This window comes from Triticum aestivum, chromosome 4B, assembly GCF_018294505.1.
Source record: "Triticum aestivum cultivar Chinese Spring chromosome 4B, IWGSC CS RefSeq v2.1, whole genome shotgun sequence".
NCBI classification, from domain to species: Eukaryota; Viridiplantae; Streptophyta; class Magnoliopsida; order Poales; family Poaceae; genus Triticum; species Triticum aestivum.
This window is the reverse complement of record NC_057804.1, coordinates 454,784,880-454,800,152: the sequence shown is the minus strand read 5'-3', so window position 1 is coordinate 454,800,152 and position 15,273 is coordinate 454,784,880. Positions and strand designations below refer to the sequence as shown.

General features: G+C 44.6%; 2 protein-coding genes across 2 annotated transcripts; one reads left to right on the top strand and one right to left on the bottom strand.

The window, feature by feature from the left end:
* The first annotated feature begins 4,536 nt into the window (after window positions 1–4,536).
* LOC123092678 (vacuolar protein sorting-associated protein 9A) lies at window positions 4,537–9,891 on the top strand. Its single transcript, XM_044514500.1, has 5 exons — window positions 4,537–4,881; window positions 5,740–5,887; window positions 7,094–7,264; window positions 7,724–7,903; window positions 8,545–9,891. The coding sequence occupies exons 1-5, from the start codon at window positions 4,769–4,771 to the stop codon at window positions 9,364–9,366; spliced, it is 1,434 nt and encodes a 477-aa protein (XP_044370435.1). The 5' UTR covers window positions 4,537–4,768; the 3' UTR covers window positions 9,367–9,891.
* A 1,277-nt stretch (window positions 9,892–11,168) lies between these two features.
* Window positions 11,169–12,294, bottom strand: LOC123092679 (ethylene-responsive transcription factor ERF014-like). The gene has a single exon (XM_044514501.1). The coding sequence runs from the start codon at window positions 12,244–12,246 to the stop codon at window positions 11,515–11,517; it is 732 nt and encodes a 243-aa protein (XP_044370436.1). The 5' UTR covers window positions 12,247–12,294; the 3' UTR covers window positions 11,169–11,514.
* Between the last annotated feature and the right edge of the window lie 2,979 nt (window positions 12,295–15,273).

Below are 15,273 nucleotides of genomic sequence, written 5' to 3'. Positions count from 1 at the left end.
AACTGCAGGAACGGCCCCCCTATGAAGAAAATCTAGGCTCCCAAAAGGTGCCTTGAAAGTCTTCAGGTGAATGTCATCATGACACCACCTGTGAAGAATAGGAACTCCAGATCAAATTCTTCATATGGACCAAATTCTTCATATGGATCCAAGTCCTCACATGGACCAAATTCCTCACGTGGATCAAATTCCTCATATGGGTCCAAATCCTCATATGATCATTATTGTGCTAATGCTTCTGTTTCTCAGGGAAAATCTAAGAGCTATGAATATGTGCATTATTCTTCAAATCATTATGTTCATAAGTCCTTGAAGAATTTCTCTTCTTATTCATATGCATACTCTAACCCATCTTCCGTGAAACGAAGTGCACTGACATCAATGCCACCATTCTCTTATGGAGCTCGCAGAATGATGAACTCTTTGCCATCTATCCAGATGTGGGTAGTGAAGAAAAAGAACTAATCTCTTATGCAAGGTCAGGTCTCCAGACGAACTTGAAAGTCTGAAGAATTTACTGGAGACCTGAAATTGCTTGAAAGGACGCAAGCTAATCATGAAGAAATGAATACTCATTTCCCACGTCCTTATACTGCTATATCTATTGTACCGCTTGATGAAATTCAATCTGATGAATTTGCTGTCATATTCTTCAGTGATGAAGTATATGAGTTCGTAAGATGCACTAATTCATCTGCAGGATGATCAACCCAAAACTACTGAGTGGGTCCTCAACATTGGATGTACAAATCACATGACCGGTGACAAGAACTTATTGATGGACTCTGTTTTATCTCCATCGCATCTGAAGCATATCACCTACGCTGACAAAGGAAAAAAGCAAGGTATTGGGTCTAGGTAGAGTTGCTATCTCAAAGGATCGACACATGGACAAAGTCATGCTTGTCGAGTCACTTGGATACAACCTCATGTCTGTCTCAATGCTTTGTGATCTTGATATGGTTTTCATCTTTGGCAACTAACGTTGCATTGTGCTCATGGAATCTGACAATTCCAAAGTCTTCGAAGGCTTTAGGAGAGGAGACTTGTATATTGTTGATTTCTCTTCAGGACCACAACCTGTCACATGTCTACTTGCAAAAGCTTCAGAAGGCTGGTTATGGCATCGACGACTAGGTCATGCTGGCATGAGGTACCTACATACTCTCGAAGAAGAAGAAGCACGCCATTGGCATCAGGGTATCAAATTCCTCAAAGACCATCTTTGCGGGGCTTATGAGGCTAGAAAGATGACAAAGTCCAAGCACCCCTCGAAGACTATCATGACTACCACTCGTCCTTTTGAATTGCTTCACATGGATCTCTTTGGCCCTACTCATTATGCCACACTAACAAATGCAGCTTCTCTATATGGGTTAAGTTATTGCTGATGACTATTCCGGTTACACCTGGGTGCATATCATTACTTACAAAACTGAAGTGCAGGAAGTCTTCAAACGATTTTCATCAAGGGCCTCGATGAATTTCGATGTGAAGATCAAGCACATCAGGAGTGACAATGGGACCGAGTTCAAGAATACTGGTCTTGATGACTATCTTGATGAACTTGGTATTACTCACGAGTTATCTGCCCCATACACTCCTCAGTAGAATGGCATCATGGAGCGCAAGAACAGGACTCTTGTTGAGATGGCCCGCACTATGCTTGATGAATACAAGACGCCTTGTCAATTCTGTCCTGAGGCTATTGATACTGCATGCCACATCATCAACAGAGTATATCTTCACAGATTCTTCAAGAAGACCTCATATGAACTCCTGACTGACAAGAAACTCAATGTGAGTTATTTCAAAGTCTTCGGTGCTAAATGTTGGATTAGAGATCCTCATCACAATTCTAAATTTGCACCGAAAGTACATGAAGGTTTTATGCTTGGTTAAGGAAAGAACTTGCACACCTACAAAGTCTTCAACACCTTTCATCACAAGGTTGTTGAAACTGTAGATGTGTGGTTCGATGAAACTAACGGCTCGCAAAGAGAGCACCTACCTCCTGTGCTAGATGAAATGTCACCTGAGGAATCCATCAAGTTCAAGGCTACTGAGGATGTCATACCCACTGAAGAAGTCATTCCAGAACGTGAAGAAAATCATGCTGGTGCATCTGAGGAAAATGGCTATGAAGAAAATGCCCAGCCCAATCAACGTCGTCAACCTGCTCATCCTCGCGTTGTAAATGAAGTGCAGATTGAGAAAATCATCGACAACATCAATGCACCAGGTCCTCTCACACGCTCAAGATCTTCACATTTGTCTAACTTTTGTGGGCACTTTACTTTTGTCTCTATCACAGAGCCCACCAAAGTTGATGAGGCATTTCTGGAGCCTAAGTGGATTCAAGCGATGCAAGAGGAATTGCATCGATTCGAGCTCAACTATGTCTGGGAGCTTGTCAAGCGACCAGACCCACGTAAGCACCATATCATTGGTACCAAATGGATCTACCGCAACAAGCAAGATGAAAATGGCCTTGTGGTGAGGAATAAGGCTTGTCTTGAGTTCAAGGCTACACACGTGTTGAAGGAATTGATTTCGATGAAACTTTTGCACCCATTGCTAGACTTGAGTCTATTCGCATATTGCTTGCTTATGCTAACCATCATAATATCATCTTATATCAAATTGGATGTGAAAAGTGCATTCCTCAATGGTAAGCTTGAGGAAGAAGTATATGTTGCTCAACCACCAGGTTTTGAAGATGCTAATCATCCGGACAAAGTCTTCAAACTCAGTAAAGCCCTCTATGGCCTCAAGCAGGCCCCTCGGGCGTGATATGATACACTGAAGGAATTCCTCATGAAGAAAGCCTTCAAACTCGGTTCACTTGACCCAACGTCTATGATGAGAGAATTGAAATTTTTCTTAGGTCTTCAAATTCGTCAACAACGCAACAACATCTGCATATCTTAAGAGAAATACCTCAAGGATGTGCTAAGGAAATTCGGCATGCAAGATTGCAAAGGCGTCAAAATCCCTATGCCCACAAATGGCCATCTATGCACTGCTGTAAATGGTAAAGACTTCGATCAAAAGATATACCGCTCCATGATTGGCTCTTTATTGTATCTATGTGCATCTAGGCTAGATATTATGCTTAGTGTTTGCATGTGTGCCCGTTTTCAAGCTACACCGAAGGAATCACACCATAAGGCTGTGAACATATTCTTCGATATCCAGGTCACACTCCAACACTTGGATTATGGTATCCCAAGGGCTCGGCTTTTGATCTCATTGGATATTCCAACTCTGGCTATGCTGGTGATCGAGTGGATCGCAAGTCTACATCAGGCACATGCCATTTCCTCAGACGATCCTTGGTATGTTGGTCCTCAAAGAAGCAGAACTGCGTATCACTCTCTACTGCTGAAGTTGAGTACATTGCTGCTGGTTCTTGCTGTGCTCAATTGCTATGGATGAAGCAAACCCTCAAGGACTACGACATCAACATGAAGAATGTGCCACTCTACTGCGACAACGAGAGTGCCATCAAGATTGCTCATAACCCAGTTCAGCACTCAAAGACTAAGCACATCCAGATTCGTCATCATTTTGGAGGGTCCTAAATTATGGGTGAAAATCCAAGCTATGTTTCCTGGGAGCAGGTGACAATACGTCATGGCCTCCTTGAACACGTCGTTTTGGAGGGTCGACTTACACTTGTAGTGTGGGGTTCCCTCGCCGTCAAGGGTAGTGGATGCCGAGGCAGTGACTCTTAGATGGTTGATGTGTGCCGAGGCAACAACCTCATAGAACACTACGACAACTGCTCTATGCCAGGCCTGCAGCTTAGCATTGGTCCTGTGGTGACCTTGAGCAGCAAATATGCAGGGTCGTCGACTCGGTTGACGCGTCACAATGAGGATGATTGGATGGTATGCCGGGAGCGGTGATCACCAAAGTGGTGCAACGGTTGAGATATGCGGGATGGTGGTCCTGTGCAGTTCGGTCGCGGGCAACTGGATCATGTACCGCTTATGGCTCGAGGATGAGTGGTAGTACGTCGATATGGCGTCATGGGTTCTATAGCTCACAACGAAGTGACTAGAAATTGGGTGACGACCTCGAGAATTCAGCAACATTGAGAACATTTGCCTTGTGTTGTGTAGATGGTGGGGATTATCTTTGATGCTTGATGTTGGTTAGTGGCACGTGACCAAAATCGCTTCTGGCACTAGGGCTTGTGGAACGCTGCTTTCTTCACCTTCGCAGGAGAGCCCTGGGTCCGCTCTCCCATAATTGTCATGACTTTTCTCTCTCGCAATAGTGAGATGTTAGCTTGGTTGTAGGTGTGTGCTTAGTTAGCGTCTTCTAGTATAATTTTTTCTGCGAGTTTTTGTGATTAACTAGGCAACAGTCTTGCTCTTAATTAATGTGTTTTAAATAGAGAAAGTGTTTCTTGATGCAAATTTACAAACATGGTTTTTACGAAAAATAATGATACGGAGTACTTGATAAATTCTTTACATGCCCTCGAAGAATTAATCAGTTTCGCGAAACAGGCCCTTCATGTGGACGAGGAAGGCAGACAAACGAAGCATTGCTTGCCCGGCCACGCCGTGAGCGCCTGAGCGGTGAAGCAGCTCCTCGGCGGGTCCGAACTCCAACAGTATAGAAATCCGAAAATCGCCGCGTTGCCAGGGCCATCCGCGGCGAGCCTTTGACTTCTCCCACCCCCACCTTCAGCACAGAACCAAAAAACCCGCTGATCCGAACCGCCGAGTCCCGTCCCCCTCCCGATCCGGCGACGATGGAGGGCGGCGCCGACGCCTTCGGGTCCTCGACCGCGCCGCTGGCCTGGCACGACTTCCTCGAGCGCATGCGCCAGCCTTCCGCCGCCGAATTCGTCAAGTCCATAAAGGGGTCAGCGCCCCCCCCCCCCCCCCCCCCCCCCCCCAATCCTGCTGGCCATAAGCTCGATTCAGTTCGTGATGTAGAGATCCGGGGTGTTGGTTTGGTGCAATCGCTTCCTCCCTGCGCGATGCGCTTAGGTTCAATCAGTTAGATGAGTCATTTTGCAGTCGTTTAGTGGGAATTTGGTACACCTTGAGTGCGGATCCAAGGGGATTCTGCTGCTGTGTCAGTTTGTTTAGAGAGCTTAAACCTACGATTGCCAACCATCGTTTATGTAATTTCGAGCTGGGGTTCAATGGCATTCCGGTTTGCCCTGCAGCATAGTGTCGATATATCAATCTGGCAATGTAACAAAGCTTTCTAGAAACTTGCATGATCAGTGCGTGCCCCTACCTAAGTGTGTGCTCGAGCTTAGCTTGATGGCTACTAGGTTTAAGTGAAATAGCTACTTTGGGTGCAGTGCATGAAATCTACTGTGCTTATTATTCTGTGTTTGAAGATAAGTCTCCCACACTTATTTAGAGATAGATGAAGGCTGGGTTTTCCCGCAATTTGTGCTACAAGTAGCATCAGCAACCAAGGTCGAATCCTGAGCTCCAACTGTTGCGAGGATCCTTTAGTCAAAAACTGATCAATGCCTTTGTTCTTCTTTCCATATGCTGCTAACAAGACTAGAAGCCCCCTATCAGTGAATTAATGCCACATGAACTTGTGGGAATAATGGTTCTTCTATGTGCAAGCAAAAATATACTGTGGGGCCTCACCACCCCCAACTAGATTCAGTACCAGTGTTTAGTTAGTACTTGCTATTTACGCAGGTTTTCATGTAAACAATACGAAGTTAATGTAGTTATATGTTGTATACAGCTTTATCATGATGTTCTCAAACAGAGAACCTGATCCAGAGAGAGATAGTGCAGCTGTTCAAGAGTTCCTTGAAAATATGGAAGGTGCTTTCAGAGCTCACACTCCTTGGGCTGGCAGTTCTGAAGAAGAACTAGAGAGTGCCGGTGAGGTAATTCGCTTATTATGTTGCCCTGTTAATACAACTACATATCCAGAGGGATACGGATTTGCGTTGCATTCAAAACCTTTATCTTCATGTTGATTGCAAAATTTCTGGAATCCTCATAAACAAAATACTGTTCTTCATTTTGGCTTTTGGTTGATGCAATTTAAGTATCCTGTAAGTATCTGTACTTTTTGACATGGTTGGACTAAGACTTTGACTAGGTTTGTCAGAATGTGATTTCTTTTTCTTGTTTTGTTGCCTTGCTTTTTTATTTTTTGCTGATGTTTTGATATATATGGCGCTTCTAATCTATTTTATGATCCACATGATTGCATAGCTTTGTCACATTATCAAAGTCATATATGGCACTCCGGCCTGATGCATAATGGCAATCTATTTTATGATCATAGTGGAATATCATTTTGAGAAGGGGAGCCTTGGCGCAGTGGTAAAGCTGCTGCCTTGTGACCATGAGGTCACGGGTTCAAGTCCTGGAAACAGCCTCTTGCAGAAATGTAGGGAAAGGCTGCGTACAATAGACCCAAAGTGGTCGGACCCTTCCCCAGACCCTGCGCAAGCGGGAGCTACATGCACTGGGGCTGCCCTTTTTTTTAGTGGAATATCATTTTGAATGTTCGAGAAGCAATCTGTCATCTTTATCAATAACTTATATCTGGACTTTAGGAGTGATGAATAATATTTTGCATAATGGTATTTTGATATGGGTGTGAAATGTTTTATTCTTGGACAGGCCATGTTTTCACTGGAATTGTTTGTGGTTTATCTTTTCATGTTAGCACTCTCAAAATCTCAATAACCAGCTGCATGTCTGACATATAGATTATAAATAACCATTTTTGCTCAGGCTTTACTGTGTAAGAACACTGAGAATTTTGTTATTTCATTTCTTCTGAATAAAAAAGTTTTTGATGTCATACTTTCTTGCAGCACTGAAGTTTACCTTAGTCATGTGATTAATACTAGCAGTGTTGAATGCCAAGTATTAATATATTCTACTATAGCCATGCTGCTGTCCTAATAACTTGTAGTTGAGGCTCAATGTGGTAAATCTTTGTATCTCTAGGTGCCATTACTTTAGTTGCTAACAATTTTGTCATGCTGATCTGGCACACATACTAGTTTGTTCTTAGACTATTTATTATTTCTAGCATATAACACTTGTTGGCATTTCTTGTTCTGTGCTTCTAGGGCCTTGAGAAGTATGTTATGACAAAGCTGTATAATCGGGTATTTGCTTCAGTCCCGGAAGATGTGAAGAGCGACGAAGAGCTTTTTGAGAAGATTTCTCTACTACAGCAGTTTATACGTCCTGAAAACTTAGATATAAAACCAGAATATCAGAATGAAACATCATGGCTGGTATAAAATTTAACCTCCCTATTTTCTCAAAATTCCATATGCCGGATGTTGTGTTACTGCACGTGTTGATAGCTGTCTTTACAGATGAAAGTTTTCAAGCTGAAATTGAGCTATGGTACGATTGTGATGAGTAGGCCGTAGAGCAAAACGTTTGGACCTACCTATGCTAAGCATGTCATTCTTCCTACTCATTACACTTTACTATTTATCATTTATGCCACTCTTGACATTGCCGCTGCCAAATGCCAATTACCCTTCTCAGGGAGAGTAGTCAAAATTACTGTTAGTTTTAAAACAAACATAAATTTTCATGTTGCATTGTAGAGCATTTATAAGTTAGAGCTGACAGACACATAACGGTGAAGCCATTTGGGACCCAATGACTGTTCCAATAGCATGCATTTTATGGCCCGCTCGTCATATACATGGTCACCATTAATTTCTTCTTCTTTTATACAGCTTGCGCAAAAGGAGCTACAGAAGATAAACATGTATAAGGCTCCAAGGGATAAGCTTGCTTGCATCCTGAACTGTTGTAAAGTCATCAATAACTTACTTATGAATGCTTCTCATATGTCACATGATAACCCCCCTGGAGCTGACGAATTTCTTCCAGTCCTCATCTATGTCACCATAAAGGTATGATTCACTGCTTGTGCTAGGACATGTTGATTGTTGGTAAGATATTTCTAGAAGTCCATCTTTTGTAGATGAAGTGTCTATTGTTAGCAGTACTATGTTTTTGTTTCAAGTGTCAACATGGCTTTGCCTATCGATAGACATGGCTCAACTTCGATATACGTTGAAAAATAGCTGCAAATTGTAACTGATGGTGTGGTTTATTTGTTATGTCATATACATGCTTCTTCAGTATAGGTGCACTGTGTGGCTAGCTTTGTTATTTCTCTTTGTAACTTTTTTATTGTATCATTGTACCTATGTAGTTTAATGTAGCCTTCATATTTTGTCATCCTGATAGCAAGCTTGTGGTGTGATGTATTTGACTATTGTTGCTTGTATTGAACCTACTAGACTTTCTTACATCTGCGCCCTCCTGGCTCAGCCTGTCAAGGTTTCATTCGGTAACTTTAAAACTGTAATCGGCAAAGATGCCCTTGTGCCATGCGCTGCTGCTTTATTAGTTTTATTTATTCATTATCTGGATTAGTGTGGGATGACCCTTTTTTGTTGTTGGCTTACAAAACACACCTGTAGATTTATACTAAATTACTAAATTGGGGTAGCCTTCATGAATTAAGTAGTTTCTGTTCCTAATGCAGGCTAATCCTCCGCAGCTACACTCAAATCTTTTATACATACAAAGATACAGGTGCCAATCACGACTGGTGTCAGAGGCTCAATATTTTTTTACAAACCTCCTATCTGCCGAGTCTTTCATTTGGAACATTGAGGCGGAATCATTATCCATGGATGAACGAGATTTCCAAAAGAAGATGGATTTGGCAAGGGAACGCTTGTTAGGATTATCAGTTAGCTCAGAGAACCAGGAGAATCAGACCAATCTTTATGTGGGGGAGCATAGATCACAAGCACTAAAAGCTAGTGGAAATTCCGAAGTCAACCTACACTTGAAAGATCATGTCCAAGGTCCAGTTCAGGACATGAAAAGGGAAAGTGATGTGAGCAGTAAATCAGTTGAGCGGGTGCAATCTATCTCTGATATAGAGAAGAAGGGAGCTACAGAGCTTGTCAAGGATGACGACTTGAGCAAAATATTCCAGGAATACCCATTTCTATTTGCCCGTGCTGGTGATCTGACAGTTGCTGATGTAGATAACCTTTTAAACTCTTACAAGCAACTAGTACTTAAGTACGTCGCACTCTCTAAGGGCATGGGTGTCACCCCTGAAACGCCTCTTGTTCGGAGCAAGCAAACCGCACCAGATCTTCAGATATCCGAGGAGCCTGAGAATGTGAAGAATGTTGTAAATAGTTGCGACAGCACTGAAGAAAGCAGCAAGACTCATGAGGACATTAAAAATGAAATTCCTGACTCAGAAGTCAGCAACATTAGTACGCAACAAGCTGCTGTTGATCCGAGTGGTGATCAGAAGACACTAAAAGATGAATCATCAGATTAGCCAGAGCATGCGTAAGCTGCCGGTCTGGTTAAGCCAGTGAAATACAGTGAAAGCGCTGCCTTCTGCAGTTCGTTCTTATACCAAGGGGTTATAAGGGGCCGCGGAACAGAATGCATATTTCCCCTGAGCAGATATGCCGCGGTCCTTGATGCCACAATTGTACATGCTGGAAACTAGAAAGCAGATATTAGGTACCAATGAAGATGGAAATTCATTCTGCTGAAGCTAGATCCAGATCCAAACATTTGTTAATTGATCCTTGGGGCTCTTGATTTTGTTGTCAGTTGGACTTTGTGGTGACTGCCATTTTTGTAAACTGTTACTATGTAACTAGAATTTCCATAAGGGCAGTTAGTATTCGTGCCAATATTCAGAGTAATTTATGTACCTGAATGTGGTTTCTTAATCAGCGCATCCAGTTGTATCGTATCAGCCCGGGGTGATGACCTCCTTTACTTCCGAGGAGAACTATTGCCATCCTCTTAAGATTTTCAAGGCAATAATGACTACATTTTGTTCGATTCAGTTGCGGATTATGAACCCAAGCACCTCCACGGAAGACACAGAACCAGGTAACATAGTACAGTATTATTTTCAGCTTCATAATTATATGAAATTATTGAGTAGTTTAGTGTGTCTTGAGTAAAATAAAGAAAAAAAATTAGCGAAGAGCCATTGTCTTCAGTAACTTCGCGGGCTTCACTGCACATTAAGTAGTTGTGTCGATTACTATCAGGAATAAAGAGATCTACCATGGGAACCATTGGGATCTACAAAAGGTTTCCGGCATTATTTTTGCCTTTTCGCTTTTGTTTTCCCCATGAATTTCTTTAGTGACGTCCTGCCAGTCCTCATTAGAATACGGAGGAATAAGAGATATACGTGTTGATCCCGCGTCATAGGTTTAGCTGTCCAGAACATGCTGTGTTCCCGATTCGCTCCAATGTCAAACTCATTCACCACAGATTTAAAGACCTTTTTCTAATAGGGAAAAAAGAAGACCTACAGTGTACACATATAATGTATTCTAGTTCGGTTTTACAATCGCGGAGGTCAACAGTGAATACCGCCTTTGCTAGAGCACTCGACATCAAGCATCTCTGAAGCAATATATAACGTAGGTGGAGTATTTTTCTTGCTGCTGTATTTTTGGTCATCAGCTGTTAGGGTTCATCGTAGTCCTGATCCTAAGTTCTGGTGGCCGGTGATAAAGTAATTAGATTCTTAGACACCGAGATCATGTGCAGTCGTACAGCTGTTTCTTAGACACCTACATCTCGCTTAGCTAGCTAAAACTCAGGTGCGACTGAAGGTTGGTACTCCGACAAAGTGCACAGAAATTCGAGCCGAAAAGGACCATATTGATGGCGCTGACGTAGACAAACACCTGCAACGAACTAGGGCAAGACCTGCGTAGTACTGCTTCCACACCGCAACTGGTCATGCCGTGTCACTCTGCTTAAGGGTGAGAGGGTGTGAACACTGAATAGACTTAACACTGGATGACTAGCTGGAGTAAGTGGGAAAGGGAAAACAGCTAATGGGAGCGCTGGAATCTTAGCTAGATCATCCTCAAAAGGAAAAAAAAAAAGGAATCTTAGCTAGATCGAAAGCATTGGATTATCATCTTTACAATACCAAAAAACCCAGAGGTGCAGACTTACAGTCCAGTACAGCTTAGCTCCTGCGAGTGAGCTGTTCTGCTTAAACACCAAGCTTCCGCACGAGACACAAAGCGCGTTCTCCGGAGCACTTTCCGATTAAACTAAACTAAAAAAATTGTAATGATCAACAAAAATAAGTTGAAGCAAAACGGAACAAATCCAACAGGTATCCAATGCAGCCAGTCTCACTCATCAACCCATACAGACATACAGTGTAGTAGTAGCAGTATTACTGACGGCTAGCCAAATAAACACACAAAACATATAGTAGTATATATTGTATAAGTATTATGTTCTTACTAAATGAAAGAAAGAATCTATGGAAGCAGACTTGGAGTGAGACCTAGCTAGAGCCTAGTAGAGAGGATCCATGCATGCACCTAGCTAGCCTCCATGGGAGATAGAAAAAACCAATGATCAATGGCGATCGACTCATGGATGCGCATATCAATGTCGACCCACTGCAGACGGTGGACGCTTCACTCTAGCAGAAGCTCCAGAGCCTCATCATGTCGCCGTCCTCCTCGGGCTCCTCCCAGGTGCAAGAGAAGGGCGTGGCGTGACCGGCGGCGATGAGGTCCATGAGCTTGGGGGACGCGAACGCGTCCAGCTCCGTCCACAGCTCGTCCTGATCTCCCACCGGCGAGCCAGCGCTGGCCGCGGCGGACATCGAAGACGTGGCGTGCTCCTGGACGTCGGCGCTCCCCAGCGTGGACACTGAGAACGAGGTCGGCGTCGTCGCCTCCGCGCTGGAAGAGCAGCTGTCGTCCACGACGATCCTGGTGGCCTCGAAGGCCGCTGCCGCAGCGGCGGCCGCGCGCTGGATGGACCTCGGGGACAGGTCGTCGGCGTGTCGATTGGCGGGGGAGGGAAGCGAATGCGGCGACGAGGGTGAGGCGGAGGACGACGAGGGGAAGTTGAGGACGGCGTCGGAGCCCTTGAGGCAGAGGAGCGCGGCGTCGTAGGCGCGCGCGGCGGCCTCCGGGGTGGCGTAGGAGCCGAGCCAGATCCGGCGCTTCTGGTGCGGCGCCCTGATCTCCGACACCCACGACCCCCAGCTCCGCATCCGCACCCCCTTGAACTGCCTCGCCGCCATCGCCGGCTGCCTACTCCCGCCGCCGCACAGCGCTGCCGTCCCACCCCCACCACCGCTCTCTGCCATAGCCGCCGCAGCGTCGCACCTGCTAGTGCCGCTGCCCGGGTGGTTCTTGACCATTTTCCACGCGCTATAGCTCCCTGCTGCGGAGATGAGATCTTGCTGCCACACCACACCGGTGCGTAAGCAAGTCACAGGCGCGTACTTATAGGGAGGGACGCGGCGTGTGAACTGAACGCTGCTGCTAGTGAGTTCGATCGTGGGAAAGGGGGCAGTGTCACTCTCGCGCACGCAAAGTCACCACGTACGTACGTAGGAGGATGTACGTGCGTGGTCCTGGTAGCAGTGGAGAAAGGGTTCGCGCTATTCTACACTGCTTAACTTGCATTTGGAAGACTCCTTAATTGTTTTCGATCGAGTGACCAAGACCAAGGCTGGCTAGATCGCCACAAATGTACTACGCCCACGTGGTGATGTACCGTCTTTGCCCTTGCCTAGCCAGGCTTGTTTGAGAAGGAGCGTATAGACAGATCTTGCCTTCCAGGACGCTTCGGCTGATGCAGTATTAATTGTTTTTTTGAAACAAGATGCAGTATTAATTGTAGCGAGAAAAGAAAAGAAACGAAAACTGGCTAGTACATACACGCATGGGCAGCTGCCAAACTTGCCTGATGCTGTCGGAAAACCTATAATTAAAGCCACTGAAAGAGCTGTAAAACCAGATCTATCAGCTGCCATCGTGCCATTTCATTTCAGTGCAATGAATGGGGAAAAGCCCTATATAATATCTATATTATTTATTATTATTATGCAAGCAAGAGTTTAGCTGCCTAAAGTATACAATGCTCTTCCTCGCAAAAAAAGAAAAGTATACAATGCTCAATTATTCGTTAGATTTCAGATGTTGATCTGTGTGCCTGGTATTATGTAGTACTGTACACGGGTATTTCTTATTAACATCTGCGGCCATGCATATATAATTCGAACGTACGTACGTCATGGGCTCATGGGCATGACAGATTATCTCCACTGCTGCAGCTGCGCCCCACGTTATAATTAAGTAACGGCAACGGTTAGATGTGCTCTTAAAAAGCTCGTAGTACTAGCTCAGAGAGAGTCGTCGCGCCCAAGCAAGTTCAAAGGCGCCCGTACATCCATGCATGGAGAGTGAGAGGTCAGATCATCCACCACGCATGAGAAAAGCTGTGCGAGATGATCAAGTGCCTCTGCACATCTCGGTGTAAAGATCGGCGCGGGCATCGGAAAAGGCTCCGATGCCCTCCAAGGCAAGTGCTCAGGCTGATAATAGCGCTGCTGGATTCCCTAATTAGGAAAGCGGTAACGTTCCTCTCCGAGTGATACCCAATTATCCATCATCATGTAGGGAACGAACGGCATTACTGTGTGGTCTGCGGGCCCAATGTTCAAATGACATGCCGGGATAACATCTCGGTTACTCAGAAAAACACTGATCGGGCAGTACCCAGTGCCTGACGCGGATCAAGAAAAATATACTTTGTCATATTCATATTAATTATCCCTGATTTATTACGAGGGTGGTGCCAGTGCTTGTATTCGTCGCTAGGTGGTCTACGGACCTCGATGTAAATTTTACTTCTGGTATTCTTTATACTATATACATTGACAGTTGATGGATAGATCGAAAATTTTCTCGCAAAAAAACGGAGAGTGCCATGTAAAAAACACAAAATTTAAGTTGAGCAGTGAACTGCGTGATCAAACGGCGGAAACTAGTAGTCGATCTCCTTATGTTGTTGTTGCAGCAAGTAACATCTGCCAACAAAAGTTAAGGTAAGCTTTATGTTCAGATTGGCTTTTCTACGTATCTTATGGTGTACTCCATGCATCCATGAAACTGCCTAGCATACATAGGCTTTGATCAAAACCTAGCTGCTACTCACTGGTGCTCAGGCTTTACCAGACCTGTCCTGTATTTGGAGCAAGCGTAAATTGCGTAAAAGACCACCACAGTTAGGGTTAGTGTTGCTCATAACCACCACTTAGCTAACATTTTACTGAAAACCGCCACTATTTGGGCGGCCATTGCACATAACCCATACACTAGTAAGTTTCAAGTGCGGATTAGCGATTCTAACAATGAATGGAACGGACTAGCTTTGGTTGGAACAAACCATACACAAAACTATGGATTCCTTTCCAACGAAATAATAAATGGCCTGCTGAGAGACTAACAAAATTTCATACCAAATTGATCAACAATTTAGCAAAATTTCAGTTTTCAAGTTTGAAGATTTAAAATTCAGCTGAAAATGTAAATTTATAGTAATACATATAGCACTTACGAAAAAACTATACAGAGTGTTAAGTTAAAACGGCGGAATTGCGGGCTTGAGAAGTACCAAGAACACCGTAGCAATGTGCATGTGTCCGGTGCAATTTTCAACGGCCGGCCTTTCCTCTGAAAAGAAAATCAACAGAACATCTCAATGTGGATCCGCAGCTGTGGAGATCTCATTTTACATAAACTTTTCTTCATTCGTTTTGAACAACAAGTACATTTGAAGGCAATGGAAACCATGCCCTTTTGGTGATCAGTGGGCGTCAATCAATTAGTTTCCATCTCTGCATGATGGCGAGAAAGAAGAAGAGGGGACACGTATACTGTGCCCGCAGTGGGCTCCGCTCAACCATACGTGCTGCTGTGCAAAAGGGAGAAAGGCAGCGTGCGCACGCATATGCGGCTAAGTTAGCTGGGCGCTTTCCATCACGAGCTTTGATACTGCGTCTCGACGGAGAAAATGGAGAGGATCCCCCGTGCCCTGCCCCTGCCCCTGCCCGTGTGTAACTTGGCACGGAAGTAATTGCGGTCTGCAGCAGGCGCCTTCATCGAGTGGGCGGGTCTGGTCTCTTCCCGCTTTAGTTTGCCTTTCTCCGGACGAAGGAAGGCTTCGCATCTGCGGCAGAGGATCGAATCGAACCGAGGGAGTGCCGGTGCCAGTGACTCATGAGTCATCACCATGCTACAGCATACTACAAGCTCTGCTGCACTGCGCCAGATCGTCGTTCCTCGCACGGCTCAGCTCAGAATCATCTCATTCCTTTACCAAAAAGGCTTTCGTCCCACTTTATAAATAAAACAAACCACCAAACACAATGTCAACATGG

Excerpts from the sequence above, each read along its gene's own strand:
- LOC123092678 (XM_044514500.1), top strand. The coding sequence starts at position 4,769 with ATGGAGGGCGGCGCCGACGCCTTCGGGTCCTCGACCGCGCCGCTGGCC. Across the intron at positions 5,888-7,093 it reads AACTAGAGAGTGCCGGTGAG|GGCCTTGAGAAGTATGTTAT; the intron begins GTAATTCGCTTA and ends CTGTGCTTCTAG. Across the intron at positions 7,265-7,723 it reads AGAATGAAACATCATGGCTG|CTTGCGCAAAAGGAGCTACA; the intron begins GTATAAAATTTA and ends TCTTTTATACAG.
- LOC123092679 (XM_044514501.1), bottom strand. The coding sequence starts at position 12,246 with ATGGTCAAGAACCACCCGGGCAGCGGCACTAGCAGGTGCGACGCTGCG.